We start from the raw sequence: 15,012 nt of genomic DNA, 5'->3' as shown, positions 1-15,012 counted from the left end.
ATACTAATCTAGATGGACAAATGTCCTGATTGGTTTAATGCAGCTTCCCATGCTCTTATTTAATTTAGCCTTTTATTCAGAACCATGAGGACTAGAATCTTACTTCATTTTCAAGGGGAAAAGCCATATTTCAGTGGTTGAGCATCTGCTTTGCATGCAGAAGGTCTCAGGTTCAATGCCCACTGAAACATTTCCAGGTAGGGTTGGGGGATGCCTTATGTCTGAAGCCCTGAGAAACTGCTGCCACTCAGTGTAGACAGCACCCAGCTATATGGACCCATGCTCCTGTTCTAATGCAGGCTTTTTTCAGGGCTAGTAGCTCTAGAATTTTACTTTATTTTCAGGGGGAGGACTATAGCTCAGTGGTTGAGTACCTGCTTTGCATTCAGAAGGTCCCAGCTTCAATCCCCACTGGCATCTCAAGATAGGGCTAAGAACGTCCCATCTGAAACCTTGGAGAGCTGCTGCCAGTCAGTGTCCTCAATATTGAGCTAGATGAACCAGTGGTTTGACCCACTATCAATCCAGAGGTGGAGGTGGGTGGGACTTCGTGGCCCTGTCCTATGTATTATGTATTTGATTTACAGCCCATCTTTCATCCAAGGAGCTCAAGGTGGTGTACAACAGCCCTGTGAGGTAGATTGGGCTAAGAGTCAGTGACAGGCCCAAGGTCACTGAATGAGCTTCCTGGCTGAGTGGGGATTTGAGCCTTGCTCTAACTACCACACAACACTGCCTAGTCTTACTGGGTGTCAAATCCATACTGATATTCTTGGAAAGGTGTCCAAATCAGACGCTGGTCCCTTTAAGAGCTGTTCCTGCTTGGTACAGTCTCCTAGCAACCCAGTGGCTTTGTTTCTACACAAGAACCAACCACCATCTTTGAGGTCTGGGTTCTTTCCTGCCACTCCCCCGCCCTCACTGCTGGCTTTCAGAAAGAGAGTTACAACCCCCCCCCCCACACTGCCCCTACTCTCTGCAATGTCCCAGGAACAGCAATGCCCAGACGCAACAGTCTCCCTTGAGAAAAAGGATGGAGAGGTGGGCCAGAGGACCTCTGATTACTACAGAGTGGAGCCAACCTTGCCTCGCCGTTTCAACAACCCTGGATGGTTCCGGGGCTACAGGTGAGAGGGATGGATGGTGGGCACCTGCTTTTCAAACAGATGTGCCCTCCCCTCAAGGAATCACCAGGTTGGAGAGGGGGGAGTGAAGAACCTTGCCTCAAACTCTAGAGAACAGCTGCCAGTCAGTGCCTGCTTTTTTATTTTGGTAAATATGATTAAATATCATTTTATCATGTATATAAAACAAAGAGAACTGTTATAACAGATGCAAATTAAAACATGAAAAATGGAACTACAAAGTAGGCACATAACAAATCCAGTTGCACAGGGGTTAAAATAACGAAACTGCTAGTAAAGACTACTTCCACATTTGCCAGGCTTGTCCTGAAAATGATGGTTCTGCTGTTTACGTCATAAAGGAATGCCAAATCATATTAAAAGTGTCTGGAAGTTCTAGTCCCTGTTGGAATCACAAATCATATGTAATTTTCTCCATGTTAGCTCTGTTCCAGAGTGAGTGGCACAGAGTGTCCAATGCCAGTTTTAGGGGTTCCCCACCCCCACTGAATTGCAATTACTGTCCGAGCTGCCAAGATCATATATATGACCAATTCTTCTGCCAACATTGGTTGTCCTAATAGTATTAGGACACGTGTGATTACCTACATTCAACTGGAATCCTGTCTTTCAGATTTAAAGAGCCCAACCCACTGTTCAGGACCACCAACATGGACTACGGTGGGAAACCCCCCACGGTGCATGAAATGCCGGTATGAGCAGTTTTGCTGACTTGTTAAGTTGTGCCCCAGACAGGTTCATGGTCCTTCTGTTAATCCAGAGCCCTAGAAATCATGAGGCCAAAGTACACCTTAAGAACCACTTGATCTCTTATGCTCTACCTCAATCACGGAGGTTATGTATTTTATTTATATCCCACTTTTTTTCTTCAAGGAGCTCAAGGTGGCATACTTGGTTCTGCCTCTTCTCATTCTCCACAACAACCCTGCAATGTAGGTTTGGGTGATAGGCAGGGCCTGGCCCAATGTCATCCCAGTGTGCTTCATGGTGAGTAGGGAGCTGAACCCTGGTCCTAGTCCGACAACTTTGACCACAGCACTGCACTGCACTGTACATGTCCCCGGTTTCTCCTCCTAACATCCCTTGAGGTAGGCTGGCTCAAGATCACACCCAGTGCTTTTCATGACGAGTGGGGATTCGAACCCAGGCCTCCCAGGTCCTACTCCAGCACACTAACCACTACACCACACTGGTTCATTCAGCCCTTTATTAGGGAGGACCAGCCCTGTGTAACTCCCTGCCAGTGGAGGTTTGGTAGGAATCATTTTTTCCTTTTTTTAGATGTCTCCTTAAAATGGTATTATCCAGACAGGCCTTTAGAGCATGGCTTTAAAAATCCCCAATAAGTATGTATTGATTTTTTTTACAAGAAGATAAGCAGTAACACCAGCAATTTTGTATTGCTTCATTTTTAATGGAAATGTGGCCTACAGATATTATAATAATGAATAAAATATCATGAGTTGCTCCATGAGAAGAGCATTCAAAATGCAGCTGGAACTTTACTTCTAATTGTCCCCAAGAAAGAGGGAAATTGCCCCTTAGAAAAGGACCCGTTCTTTGAGAGAAGTTATCCTCATTATGATAGTCCTCTAGGGTGCCATAATTTTGGGTGACATGGGCAAATTTAGGGACATGGACAACTGAGTGTGCATGAAGAGGGCTATTGATGGCTACTAGCCAAGGTGGCTACGCTCTGCCTCCATAAGCTAAGAGGCAATAATGCTTCTGAATGTCTGTTGCTGGAAACCGCAGGATGGGAGTCCTGCTCTGGTCCTGCTTGGGAACTTCTGATAGTGGGCACCTGCATGGCCACTGTGATGACAGGATGCTGGACTAGATATGCCTTTGGCCTAATCAAGCAGAGCTCTTTTTTAGATCCTTAGGTCCTACATGCTAATTCTAGTGCTGGAGTCAGTATGCCTCTGAATACATTGCTGGGAATTGCCAACTGGCAGAAGACTTTTCCACTAGGAATTCTGCTTGTGAGTTTCCCATAGTGTGCCTCTGGTAGGACACTGTGAGAACAGGAAACTTGACTGGGTGGCCCCCCTTTGTTCTGATCCAGCAGGGTCTCCTTATGTTCTTATATAGACTGCAGGGTGACCTCCCTGCCTTCTAGGCAGGAGTCAGTGTCCTTAGTGCACAGGTTCCTAAACAAAACTTTCATTTTGTTTGCCTAGAGGGGGTTGCTTGTGGTCTGAGCTACTCAAGTTAACGCACTAGCCTCAGGGTTCCAGATAATCATTCATATCCCACTTTCTTCCCAACAGACCAGCTTCCATGTTTCCCCACATGCCTTCTCAAACCACCTTGTGAAGTTTGGCCCATACCGGAATACCGGTATCAACACCAACACAGAGAAGAGCTATGTGACTGGCGCAGAAAACTTCATCACCTGCTTTGACACACTGAATTTCCACCCCAGTTACAGGACTGGGGGGCCATCCTTTTGCGAGTAGGGGACACCTGGAAGCCAAGTTGCTGCCCATTTAAGCTTTCACTCCTTCATCCTAAGGAACGACACCAAGGAATGATTATGGAAACTGACTATTTTGAAGCTCCTGAAAAAACAACTTTTTCCTGTGGCTCCCATCCCTAGTTTCAGTGAACAATTTCTGCTTACATACTCCTCTCTGTCTAGAAAACTCTTGTAGGCTTCAACAATTGGGGTTAAATGGCTTTGGATTGCATCCACGGCAAAGAGCTTGCAGAGCATATCATTGTTTTTTTTTTTTAATATAATTTTTATTGAATTTTCAAATTTTAATACAAAACAAAGAGGAAAAAAAGAAGAAAGGAAAAAAAGGAAAAGGAAAAGGAAAAAAATAAACACAAATAGATTCTTTCATAACCCTCTTTCATTGACTTCCCCCCACCCCCACCCATGCATCCCAATTATCAAACTTAATTCAGCAAGTTCTTGTTTCATTCCTTAAACCTCTTCTTATTATATTTGAACTTAATTCCCTTTGTTAGGCCCAACTTATTTATCCCATTTTCTTATATAAATTCTTTTTCTAAGATCGATCAAGGTTCTTATACCATAAATTTCCCCATTTTCATATTAAAATATAAGTCAAAATTATAAAACCCAAAAGTCATAAAATAGTTTTAGAACTTTCTATTTTTCCCCCTCCCTCCTTGTCCGGATATCTGTCCCTTCCTAGATATCTGCCCTCTTATATAACTCCTAGCCCGGATTCCTCACATCTGAGGCTTCTAACACCATTTGAGTCTCTCTCTGCCTGTTTTGTTGATAATCCTTCTTATTAATCTTCAGCTCTCGAGGGATGTCTAGTGCGGTCTCTTCACCTTCTCTCCAATCAATCCTAGTTGAAAAGACTTGCTGCAGGGGTTCTGCCAGATGTTCCCTTAAATCACATTCACCAGTGCCAGAAAAGAGGAGGAAGTCCCAGTTATATTTCTTCATTATTTCAGCTTCCCATCTATAGTGTCCAAAAACTTCCTCCTTTACTTTTCTCTTTTCAAAATCCATAGTCCAAAAAACTTCTCTGTCCCCTTGCTGCATGAAGTCCTGTTCCTGTACTTTTTGCCCTCCAGACTCCTTGTCCTCCAACTTCAAAGAAACTTTTTCCAGTTCAGCTGCAGAATCTTTCAAGGTCAAATCCTCAGTTCCATCAATAGAGTTGCTTGTTTTTGAAATCAAAGTCGTGAGCTGTTTGTCCATAGCTATCTCTTGCTCTTGTAGAATTCCCACGAGTAAAAGGGCTCTTTCTATTTCTGCTTGTAATTTTCCTTCTGCAGCCATTGTAATGTCTCTGGTTTCCCCTAGGGGGATTACCATTTTTTCCCCTTTACCAACAGTCTATTACTTTGTTGTTACTTGTTGTTACTTAATTTCCAGCCACTTCTGGTTAAATGTAACACCTTTAGATCAGAGAGATATAAAGATACAGTTCTTGTCTTGATTCTGCTGTTTGACAGCTCAGATGACAGCTGTCAAACTCCCTTTCTTTCAGGCTAGGCTAATGCGGGACACTCCCGGATCCCGAGTGGGGGTTCCCAAAAATTTTCCAGATACACCTCTTCCTCCAGCACAACTTAAAAAGACAGAAAAAAGCTTGTTTTCCCAAATTGATGGAATCTTTTATCAGTCCCAAAAGACAAAAAGAAGATCTTTTAAATCCGATCTTAGGCTTTCGCTCCTTGCTTCAGATCGTACATGCAGGGGGGGGGTGCGGACTTCCTTTTGACACAGCCCCCCCGTTCGCCAAATTATAAGGATTAATTTCTTTTAAAATCCAAATTTCGTTTTACTCACGAGGGTATTTGTTTCAGTCCAAATGTCAGGAAGAAAGTTGACGCTCTCCGGCAATGGCTTGCGGCTTCGCTCCACCGAGGTAGCGGTCGACTCTCAGCGCCACGCCGCTCCTCAGACCTTCTCCGCAGCCTTTAAAAAGGCTCTTCGACTGTCGAGGAGGGCGCTTAAGGTGCCCACCGAGTCACCAGGTCCACAGGTATCAGCACCTGTGGTTTCTAAGGGTCCCCGCGGAGAGCATATCATTGTTAGGTTTAATTAAGGTTACCATGTAACAATAGTATTGTGTCCAACATTAAAATGTTGGGAATCTGCAGCAATCTGCATGTATTGTCTGCCTTCACAATTGGGGAAGGGCTGTAGCTCATTGGTGGTACATGTCGAAGGTCCCGGGTTCAATCCCTGCTGGCATCTCCAGCTAGGACTGGGAATGCTCTGCCCGAAACCCTGGAAAGGCTTTGGAAACTGTGGGAAGACCAGTCATTGTAGACAATACTGAGCTAGGTAGGCCAACAGTCAGAGCTGGAATATGGCCACTTACGTTCCTATTTGATTCAGAACAATGAAGTCCAGAAACTTGGAATAAGTTTACCTGTGAGATTACCTTACTCCATAAATGCTCACACGACCGCATCAACCTGTGAAACTTACAGATAGGTAGCCGTGTTGGTCTGCCATAGTCAAAACAAAAAAAATTCCTTCCAGTAGCACCTTAAAGACCAACTAAGTTAGTTCTTGGTATGAGCTTTCGTGTGCATGCACACTTCTTCAGATACACTGAAACAGAAGTTTGCAGACCCTTCTATATAGTGAGAAGGTGGGGAGGGGTATTACTCAGAAGGGTGGTGGGAATGGGTGATTGGCAGATAGCTGTGATGAGCCTGTTGACAACTCTTAACGACTGCAATAGGTCTTACAGGAAAAAGCAAGGGGTGAGAAGGTGAAAAATGGCTTTGTCATGTATAATGAGATAAGAATCCAATGTCTTTGTTCAGATCAGGTCTCTCCATGGTTTTAACCCTTCTGAGTAATACCCCTCCCCACCTTCTCACTATATAGAAGGGTCTGGAAACTTCTGTTTCAGTGTACTGTATCTGAAGAAGTGTGCATGCACACGAAAGCTCATACCAAGAACTAACTTAGTTGGTCTTTAAGGTGCTACTGGAAGGATTTTTTTTGTTTTAACCTGTGAAACTGGCACTGCTACAGGTGCCACATAATACTCATTCCCCATTTGTAAGAAATCCATCTTTTAGTATGACAGCACCTACACTCTGGAACACCTTGGCTATTGATACCAGGCAGGTGCCTTTCCAGCAGGCTTTTCTTTTGTTCTTCCTCTGCTGTTGGGAGCTAGAATGCCTCTGAATACCAGCTGCTGGGAATCATTAGCGGAGAGAGTTGCTCTCTTGCTCTGGTCTTGCTTGTGGGCTTCTTCCCATTGAGGGTTTTGGTTGGCCACTGTAAGAACAGGATGCTGGACTAGATGGGACTCCTCTGGCCTGATCTAGTAGGCTCCATTATTGACTGGGGTACAGAATACAACTGTTCCTTTCTGCTCACACCTTAAGGGGGTGGACAAAGCCCCTTTAGAAACAGCCTGAGTAAGATAAACGACAGAGGACCAAGTGGTGGCTGTGGACCTAAATCTCTCTGAAACATCCGAGACATTAAAAAAGAAAACTTTTGGTTTCATGGTTCAAACTCTGAACCAGTTTATTAAATCTTATAAATGTATGAATGTACACCATTTCTTATATACAAAACAAGTTCAAAAGTGCTTCTTCAGTCAGACAGAATCGAAACCACAAGCTACAAAGTACTGCAATTTGACTGATGAATACAGATGCACCCTCTCTCCCTGCCCCCCACCCCGAGGGTCCCCATAAACTGATCTGGGGGTTTAAAGAGCAATAGAAGAATGTATAGTAAAGGTTTATAGTGAGAAGAGGCAGATTGTCATGAGGTTTCAATGTAAAATGAGATGTGAAAGCAGCATATTTTTTTAAAAAAAATACAGACTAGTCTGAGATGCAACCACTTTCTGCTATCACGTTTACCTTCTATGAAGGAAGGCAAGAAGTAACTTCAATATACCTGCTCTTGGAAAGAAACACTTGACTCTGTGGAAGCGTCTAAGACAGCCCTTGCCAACCAGGTGCCTTCCAGAAGTCCTGGACTACAACTCCCATCAGCTCCAGGAATGTCTTACTCCAGCAACATCTGGAGACCCCACAAGTTTTCCAATCCTGATGTAGTACAATGAACATGAACTACAGTTCTCTGCAGTTAGGGGTGCTCTATACACTGTTACAAAAAGACTCACTTAAAGCACTTTTTAAATAACTTAGAATAGTCTTTAAAAAGGGGGGAGGGGAGGGGAATCAAGTCCATGTAATAGGTGACAGATTCCTTCAATGGAAAGATAGACTGTCTGCATTTGTCCCAAATTCTCTTTCCATTTTGAATACTTTGAAGACACTCTGGGCTGCTTAATAAAGATTACATTTTCTTTATCTGATAAGGATAAATCTCTTGGTCGGGGGTGGGGGCATAAGTTTTCCACTGTGGATGAATCTTGAGGTGCTGAGTAGGTAAGGGGGTTGGGCTAGATGACCCTTTGGATTCCTTCAAACTCTACAATTATAAGATTCTGTCCTTGTAACTCAAGGATGATGCAGGGGAGGGTGAGGAAAAGAACATTCACCCCAGTCTTCATAATGTTGCAACAAAATCCTCACCCCTTCCAGCATGGAGATTAATCAAGATGTCAGAAAACCTAACTGTAATGCAGGCTTTTACCTTTAAAAAAAAAAAAACCACACACGGATGCTGTAAAAAATAAAGCCCTTACAAACTGAAGTCCTTGCTTTTCACCAGCGTGCATACTCCATTGGGGTTACACCTACAAATTCTGCACAGCCTTCCTCTAAATCTTTCTGGGCTTGCTTCTCTGCTATCCTATCCTGCCCAATCAAGGATTCTCCATCTGTCGCAAGCTATAACAGCTGCTGGGAACTTTACTACACTCCTCCCAACTGGTGTGAAGCTCCTGGGTGTTCCCTTCTTCTACCCCATCAGGGAACTCACCACGCAGGGACACTGTGCTAACTCTGACCCCTTGCTCATTAGCTGTGTTGGGTATGTGCAAAGGAAAACCATGGCTGGAGTCCCTCCTGCAGCAAGGCTCCAAAGGTTTAGTATCTGCTAGGTTGACTGCTTCTTTGCATAAATAAGCTTCCTCTGTTTCCCCTTGCCTCTCAGTCAAAAAGGGACAAGGCCCTCCTGAAGATACATCTGCCTCTTTAAATCTTGCCTGACACCTGGATCTTAGAACCCCCTCTCTCTGCAGTCTCACCACCTGCCTCTTACCAAGCAAATCTGATACTGGGACACCTCCCTGCCTCTTGAATGACAGATCTTCACCCTGCCCTTTCCCCACAAGCACAGGTTTTTTTTTATTCTGAGTGCTTTTGAGGCCTGCTATAAACTTGCTGGAAACTTTGAACTCACATGGGCTTTTCCTTTGGAAAGAAGACAATGGCTTAAAGTAATTTTGTGATTTAAAGTTCTCAGATTTGCCCTTCCCAGGTAGAATGTTTATTTTGTCAAGCTTGCTATCATAGCCAACCTTTCTTCGAACCACTGCCTGTTTTGCAGGTAAACCGGATCGTTTTGTCTGCACAGTACCTTGACTGCACAGATTCCACTCAGATGAGACCACCTGCATGTCACAAAGAGAAGCATTTTGCATTGTCTCTTCTTCAGCCTTCAGAGAACTTCTCAACACAACCATAAGTGGACCTGCCTTCTTCGCTTTTTTACTCCATTCCAGCAAGGCATTGCCTCCGTCTCTAAACAGCTGGTGCTTGGCTTTAGATATGGCTGTTTGGGTTTTATCAATTTGCAAGTTCTCAACAATCCCATCGGCTCTGGGTACTTCTGTGGAATCTTTAGCCTTTTCTGCCAAGAACCTCTGGATTTCTTGCTCGATGCTGTCATCGCTATCCATGGAACTGCTGTTGTCTGTCAGGGATGTGGCAGCCCAAAGACACTGATTGCTTTTTGCTCCATCCCGAGTTTTGGGCCCTGCCACTGACTTAGTGTGGCATTCCTTTTTAAATTCCAACACACACTGTGTGGCTTTTGGACTTTGGGACTTCATGATGCTTCGGGGCCCTTTCTTTGCAACCTCTTCCCCAAAGTTTATTCCAGGGCTCATGAGGCAACTCTTCAGCAAGGTGGGAGCTTTGGGTTTGAAGTCTGTTTCTTTATCCTCCAGAATCTGCATCTCTGTCTCACTAAACCGGACTCTCTTCTTGCATGGGATTCTTTGGTCTTTGGGTTTTTTCTTTAACTTTCGCTTGGACCTCAAGAGGTCCTTGATAGCTGTGTCCAAGTCTTCATCACTGTCCAAAGAACTGCTCTTATCCTCTATGATGTACTTCTGTTGACCCCATGCCATGCTTTTAAAAAGTTCTCTAGCACCAAGCTGTCCTTGTGAATTTCCAAAATCTATTAATCTGGCAATGGATACAGCATCTTGTTGGCAGCTAGCCACTGCCCCTCCAACCTTACTGTTTTTCAGTATGCTCAGACCACCTTCCCCTTGGGGTGTATTTGACAGCATCAGTTGTGTGCTTTGGTCTCGCTTGCTTCCTGCCTTGGGTTTCCTTTTTTGACTTGGTGACAGTTTTAATGGTTGCCCAGAGAAGGGAGGAATTTGAGCAATATGTGAGACCCCTTTATTTTTTGCTACCAGGCCTCCTGCTTGTGCTTTGACCGCCAAAAAAGTTCTTATTTCTTGCTCAATGCTGTCATCACTGTTCACGCTGTGGCTGTCACTTTCAATTTGAAAAGGTGGTACACTCTGGGAGCAGAATGAAGGATCACTTGTGGCAAATGACCTGCTGTTGCTGCTTCCTGTAGGGAGAGGTAAAATGGTCTTGGAGATGTCCAGGATGGCTTCTGCACACATCAGCTCAGCAGCAGTGTCTGTCCTGCAAGAGGCCTGGAAGGTGAGTGCACACTTGCCAAAGTCATCTTCCAGAGTAGGGCCAACATTGCCTTTCTCTGCTGTCTTGCTGCAAATGGCATCCAACTTATTTAATTCTGCTGCTTTAGAGCAGCTTTGCCTCCCTTTCCTGCTCAAAGCTTTCCTGGGGATCTCTGGCAATGCACCTTTTACTGAACGGATCATCAACCTGGCGGATATATCTTTTATCCTGATGGCCCCAAACTCTTCCTTTGGAAAAGGAGCATGGCCTGCTTTGGAGTCTGCTGCCTTCCTGGTTTTCTCCAGCTGGTACAGCTGGATAGCTTCTTCAATGCCATCGTCACTACTTGAATCAGAGATGTCTATGCTTTGAAAGGTTTGCTCTTCCCTGGCTTTCCAAAGTGCCTGCCTTTTCTTGCCTGTTCTGCTTTGCTCCAGGATGCAGGAATGACCAGCCAAAGGTGTTTTCAAGGTTGTTTGGCCAGTTGTACTGAAGTCACCAAGCTCTTCTCCATTGGTTTTTGACTCCTGTTTAGAAGGAGCATTGGCACCTCCGAGTTCCAGGTGGTGCCTTAAGAAGAGCGGCTTGCCCTGCTCTCGCTTCAGATACCTTTGCCGACTTTCTCTCCGGTTCCTAACTGCTAACTTCTCTTGGGTCTCTTTCTGGTGAGGTTTCCTACTCCCCAGTGTTATATCCTTTTTCCTTGATTGCTGTTTCTTCTCATTTAAGAATTGCTCTATCTCAGCTTTGATGCTCTGTTCAAAAGAGTCGTTGCTGCTCACACTGCACGGGGAGGGAGCGATATCCCCCTCAAAGTAATTGGGGGAACAGGGGCACTGAACCTCATTCAACTTCACATCTGTAGGGAACAAACTACAATCTGCATTGTCTACACTGTGCAAACTCTTGGCCTCGTTTGGCAGTGGTGAAATGCACTGGCCTTTGTTTTTTAGATACTCTTGGATGGCCTCTTCTATTTCTCGGTCAACGGAATCATCACTGTCAGAATTCAGTGAGAGAGGGCCAAATTCTGAGCTCTCTTCCACCTCCATGCCATCAGAGTCGGCAGGACAGTGACTCTGGGTGTATTCAATGTGTTTCTGCAGCGTCCTGCCGCTGGCCCTTAGCTTGGGGCTCCTGACCTTGGTTCCCTTCTGCTTTTTCTGCATAAGGCAGCCATATTCACTGCAGCTGGCATCCAAGGATGCCTCTTCGCTCTGGAGGTTGTTAATGATCATCTGGACTTTGGCACTGACAGCTGTCCTAGCAATATCATCTTCGGATTCTGAGAAGCAGATGGGGTACCTGCAGTTCCTCGATGGGACAAAGGGCTCCCATGTCCTCTGAAGGGCCACCAAAGGGGGGGTGTCCATGAGAAACATCTTAATTGGTAGCAAGGAGGCCCACTCAGGTACTGGTTCTCAGGCAAGTTGTTACACCGTCCTAACACAAAAAGAAAGAAAAGATGCATATTAACACAATGCCACAGTTATGCAGAAAACCAATGCACTGAAGTTTCCCAATCAAATCCTACATATGACATGTTCTATATTAACTAATACCCTTTCAATAGCAGATGGAGGGCTGGTAAGTCCTATCTGGAGATGCCATTGAGGACTGAACCCCCTGCATGCAAAGCAAATGCACCACCACTGACAAAGTCACAATCACAATTTCTAAACTTGTACCTGTACATGTAAATTAGGATATGCAAATTTAGGGAAGGGCCACAGCTCAGTAGTAGAGCACATGCTTTGCTTAGCTCCAGGTTCAATCCCCTATGGCAGTGGTGTCCAAGCTTTTTTCCAAAGAGGGCCATATTTGATGAAACGAAGGGCCGTGAGGGCCAACCAAAGTTGTTGACTTTTTAAAGGATTGAAGTTATTGGGCTTTTAAAAATTATTTTACCTCAAAGTTGTTGAGCTTTTTTTTAGGATTGAAGTCTGTTGAGGGTTTTTTTAGGATTTTACCCCAGGAAATAAACTGCCACAGATTAAACCAACCGGTGGGCCAGATTAGGCCCCCAAAACGGACTTTAAACATGCCTGCCCTATGGCATCTCCAGGTAGGGCTGAGAAAGTCCATCTGGATTCTGCCAATGAGTGTGGGCAATACTGAGCTAGATGGACCAGTTGCTCTGGATCTGTGGAAGGTAGCTTCCTGTGCACCTGCCTTGCATGCTGAGTCCCATGCTGAGTCCCAACCCCTGGCATCCTCAGGCAGGGGCGAACCCTGGAGATCTGCTGCTGCTGCCAGTCAGTGCAGACAGTACTGAGCTGGACGGAACCCAGTTGCCTAACTCAGCACAAGGCGGTTTTCAATGAAATCCTGTGTCCCCAAATACACGCTAAATATCCGCTTTAAAGAGCGAGCCTCGGCAGGTGGACCCTCGCCCTGAAGGGTACGGAGCATGAGGTGTTTTGACGAACGTATTCGCCACACCTCGCTTCAACGTGTATTTCGTTTTCTTTTTTTCTGTAAGTCGCTTCGAGTTGACAGCAAAAAAAGGCGGCAAATAAACTTAATACATTATTATTATTAGTGGGGGAAACGCCCCCTCACCCCCGCCCGCCTTGGGGCTCCCTTCCCGCGCCAAACCAGCACTCTAAAACCGCAACAGCCATTGCCTGTCTCGCTCGCCCCGCTCCCGTCCCCTGCCAGGCCCTCCTCCCCCTAAGGCCTCGTTGCCAAGGCAAACTCCCGGGCCTACCGCCACCGCCAGCAGCCTCCTGCGCAGTACCAGCCGGACCCGGGCCCAGCCGCCTCCATTTCCCGCCCTCCGCTACTCGTTCCCCAGCCTCACATGCTCGGAGGGAACCCAGCTCCTCCACCTTTTCCGCAGTCGGCACCGGGAGGCACGGTCGGGACCGCCTCCCAGACTTATCCCGGGGTCCCTTTCGCCGCCTTTCCCCCTTCTTCTTCTTCTGCTGCTGCTGCCGCCGCCTTCGCTGGTTCAAACCGGCCCGGCTGTTCCCTCCGCCCGTCCGCCCGCCTTCCTCCCTCCGCCCGCGAGAAGAGAAGCAGCGGGGAGGCGGCGGCGAAGACGGCGAGACCCGGGCTGTGCCTGTGGCGGGGAGAGGTTGGCAAGTAGAAGAAAGGGTTAATGAAGGCAACCCCCTCCCACCACAGGGAGATATTTGGGGTGGGGCCTTCTCTCCCCCCCTGTCTGCTTTCTGTCTCCCTGTGCCTCAGTTACCCCCAGATGTCTTCTCAACCTTTCCTTCCTTTTTCAAAACCATTCCTTACTTTTTTCCACTCTGCTTCAGTTTTACCTCAAACTCCTCTTCCTAACGTTTATTTTCCCTTTCTCCACTTTTTTACTACTTCCACTCCTGACTTTCTCTCTGCCTTAGTCAACCACAAAATGCTCCCTCTTCCTTTGCTTTCCTTCCTAAATTTCCTTCTTTCCTTCCTTTTTTTCTAAACCTTTGCTTTAGTATTCCATTCTGCCTCAGTTTCTCCTCAGAATGCATCTTCTTCCTTTTCTTTATTTCCTAACATTTATTTCCTTCCTTGCTGCAAAATCTTTTCCTTTTCTTTCCTTCCTAAACTTATTCACCTCCTTTCTTCCTTTATTTCTTCTGCACTGCCTTAGTTTCTTTCAGGCTGCTTCCTTTCTTCTCATTTTCTAACATTTCCTTCCTCCCTTCCTAAATCTATTCATTTATTGTTTCCTCATACCTGCCTCCCACCATAGTTTCCTGTTCTTCCTTTTCTTTCCCTAACGTGCATTTATTTACTAATTTATTTATTTCATTTGAGCTCATTTTCTCTCAAAAACTCTTTCTGTTTGTGCAGATTTACTAAATTAAAAATTTATGGGGGATCTGCCCTCCCCTACAATTTCATAACAATATTTTTTCTTTGAGTGACACTCAAAGACCACCAAGGAAATTGTGCTAAAGTGCCAAGGGCAAGATAGCTTGGACCACTCTCTGATTCATGCCCCCAGCCCCAGGTGAGTCACATCAGGGGGCTAACTTTGGAATAGGCTATCTGAGAACAGTTGAATATATTCACTGTTTGTTGTTAATAATAATAATAATAATAATAATAATAATAATAATAATAATAATAATGCTATTGCTAGTATATGGTAGAATTTAGCATTTGGAGTATTACGGGAAGGTGCCAGGCACAGTGTAAAAATATAGGCAGAGTCAGTTCTCCTGTTCAGAAGATTGGCTGACAGAGGTGCCATCAAAGAACAAAGACAGGTGATGGCAGGGTCATTACCCTGACAATAGGTGAGAGACAAAAAGTGTCAGAAAGAAAGGGGGTTGGAATTCATCCCCAAGCTATATGTTAGGAAAAGACAATAGCAAAGCTGGGAGAGGACGTTGCCAGGGTTACAGGGGCATGATGTCGCCATAGGAAAAAAGATGCCCTTTTTACACGAGGCTTGAGTACTGTTAGAATAATGGTTTTTGGGAAGAAGAAGGGAGGGGCAGAACTCCATGTGCGCTGGCTGTGAGATGCTGCACCAAAAGACCAGGGAACATGGCTGGGTGTGCTCTGGGCCCAAGCTTGCTAAACTTAGGAGGAGAAACAAAAAAAATTCCTTCCAGTAGCACCTTAAAGACCAACT

At 45.4% G+C, this 15,012-nt stretch overlaps 2 protein-coding genes across 4 annotated transcripts in view; one reads left to right on the top strand and one right to left on the bottom strand.

Moving 5' to 3' along the window:
• Positions 1-14,434, bottom strand: part of PPP1R26 (protein phosphatase 1 regulatory subunit 26) — a 117,628-nt gene extending 103,194 nt beyond the window's left edge. Inside the window, exons 1-2 of one of the 3 annotated variants that reach the window (XM_081897784.1) lie at positions 13,135-14,434; positions 7,446-11,867 (exon numbers count right to left, since the gene is read on the bottom strand). In XM_081897784.1, the coding sequence (XP_081753910.1) occupies positions 8,402-11,806 (3,405 nt within the window). In that variant the 5' untranslated portion in view covers positions 11,807-11,867; positions 13,135-14,434 and the 3' untranslated portion in view covers positions 7,446-8,401. The remainder of the gene's footprint in view (positions 1-7,445; positions 11,868-13,134) is intronic. The other 2 variants (XM_081897785.1, XM_081897783.1) reach the window with 2 other exon arrangements.
• On the top strand, positions 838-3,880 carry PIERCE1 (piercer of microtubule wall 1). Its single transcript, XM_081897975.1, has 3 exons — positions 838-1,127; positions 1,759-1,837; positions 3,419-3,880. The coding sequence occupies exons 1-3, from the start codon at positions 982-984 to the stop codon at positions 3,605-3,607; spliced, it is 414 nt and encodes a 137-aa protein (XP_081754101.1). The 5' UTR covers positions 838-981; the 3' UTR covers positions 3,608-3,880.
• Positions 14,435-15,012: the final 578 nt, after the last annotated feature.

The sequence above is a fragment of the Podarcis melisellensis genome (assembly GCF_964234715.1).
Source record: "Podarcis melisellensis genome assembly, chromosome: Z".
Taxonomy (NCBI): domain Eukaryota; kingdom Metazoa; phylum Chordata; class Lepidosauria; order Squamata; family Lacertidae; genus Podarcis; species Podarcis melisellensis.
The sequence above is the reverse complement of the archived record's forward strand: the minus strand, read 5'-3'. Positions and strand labels throughout refer to the sequence as shown.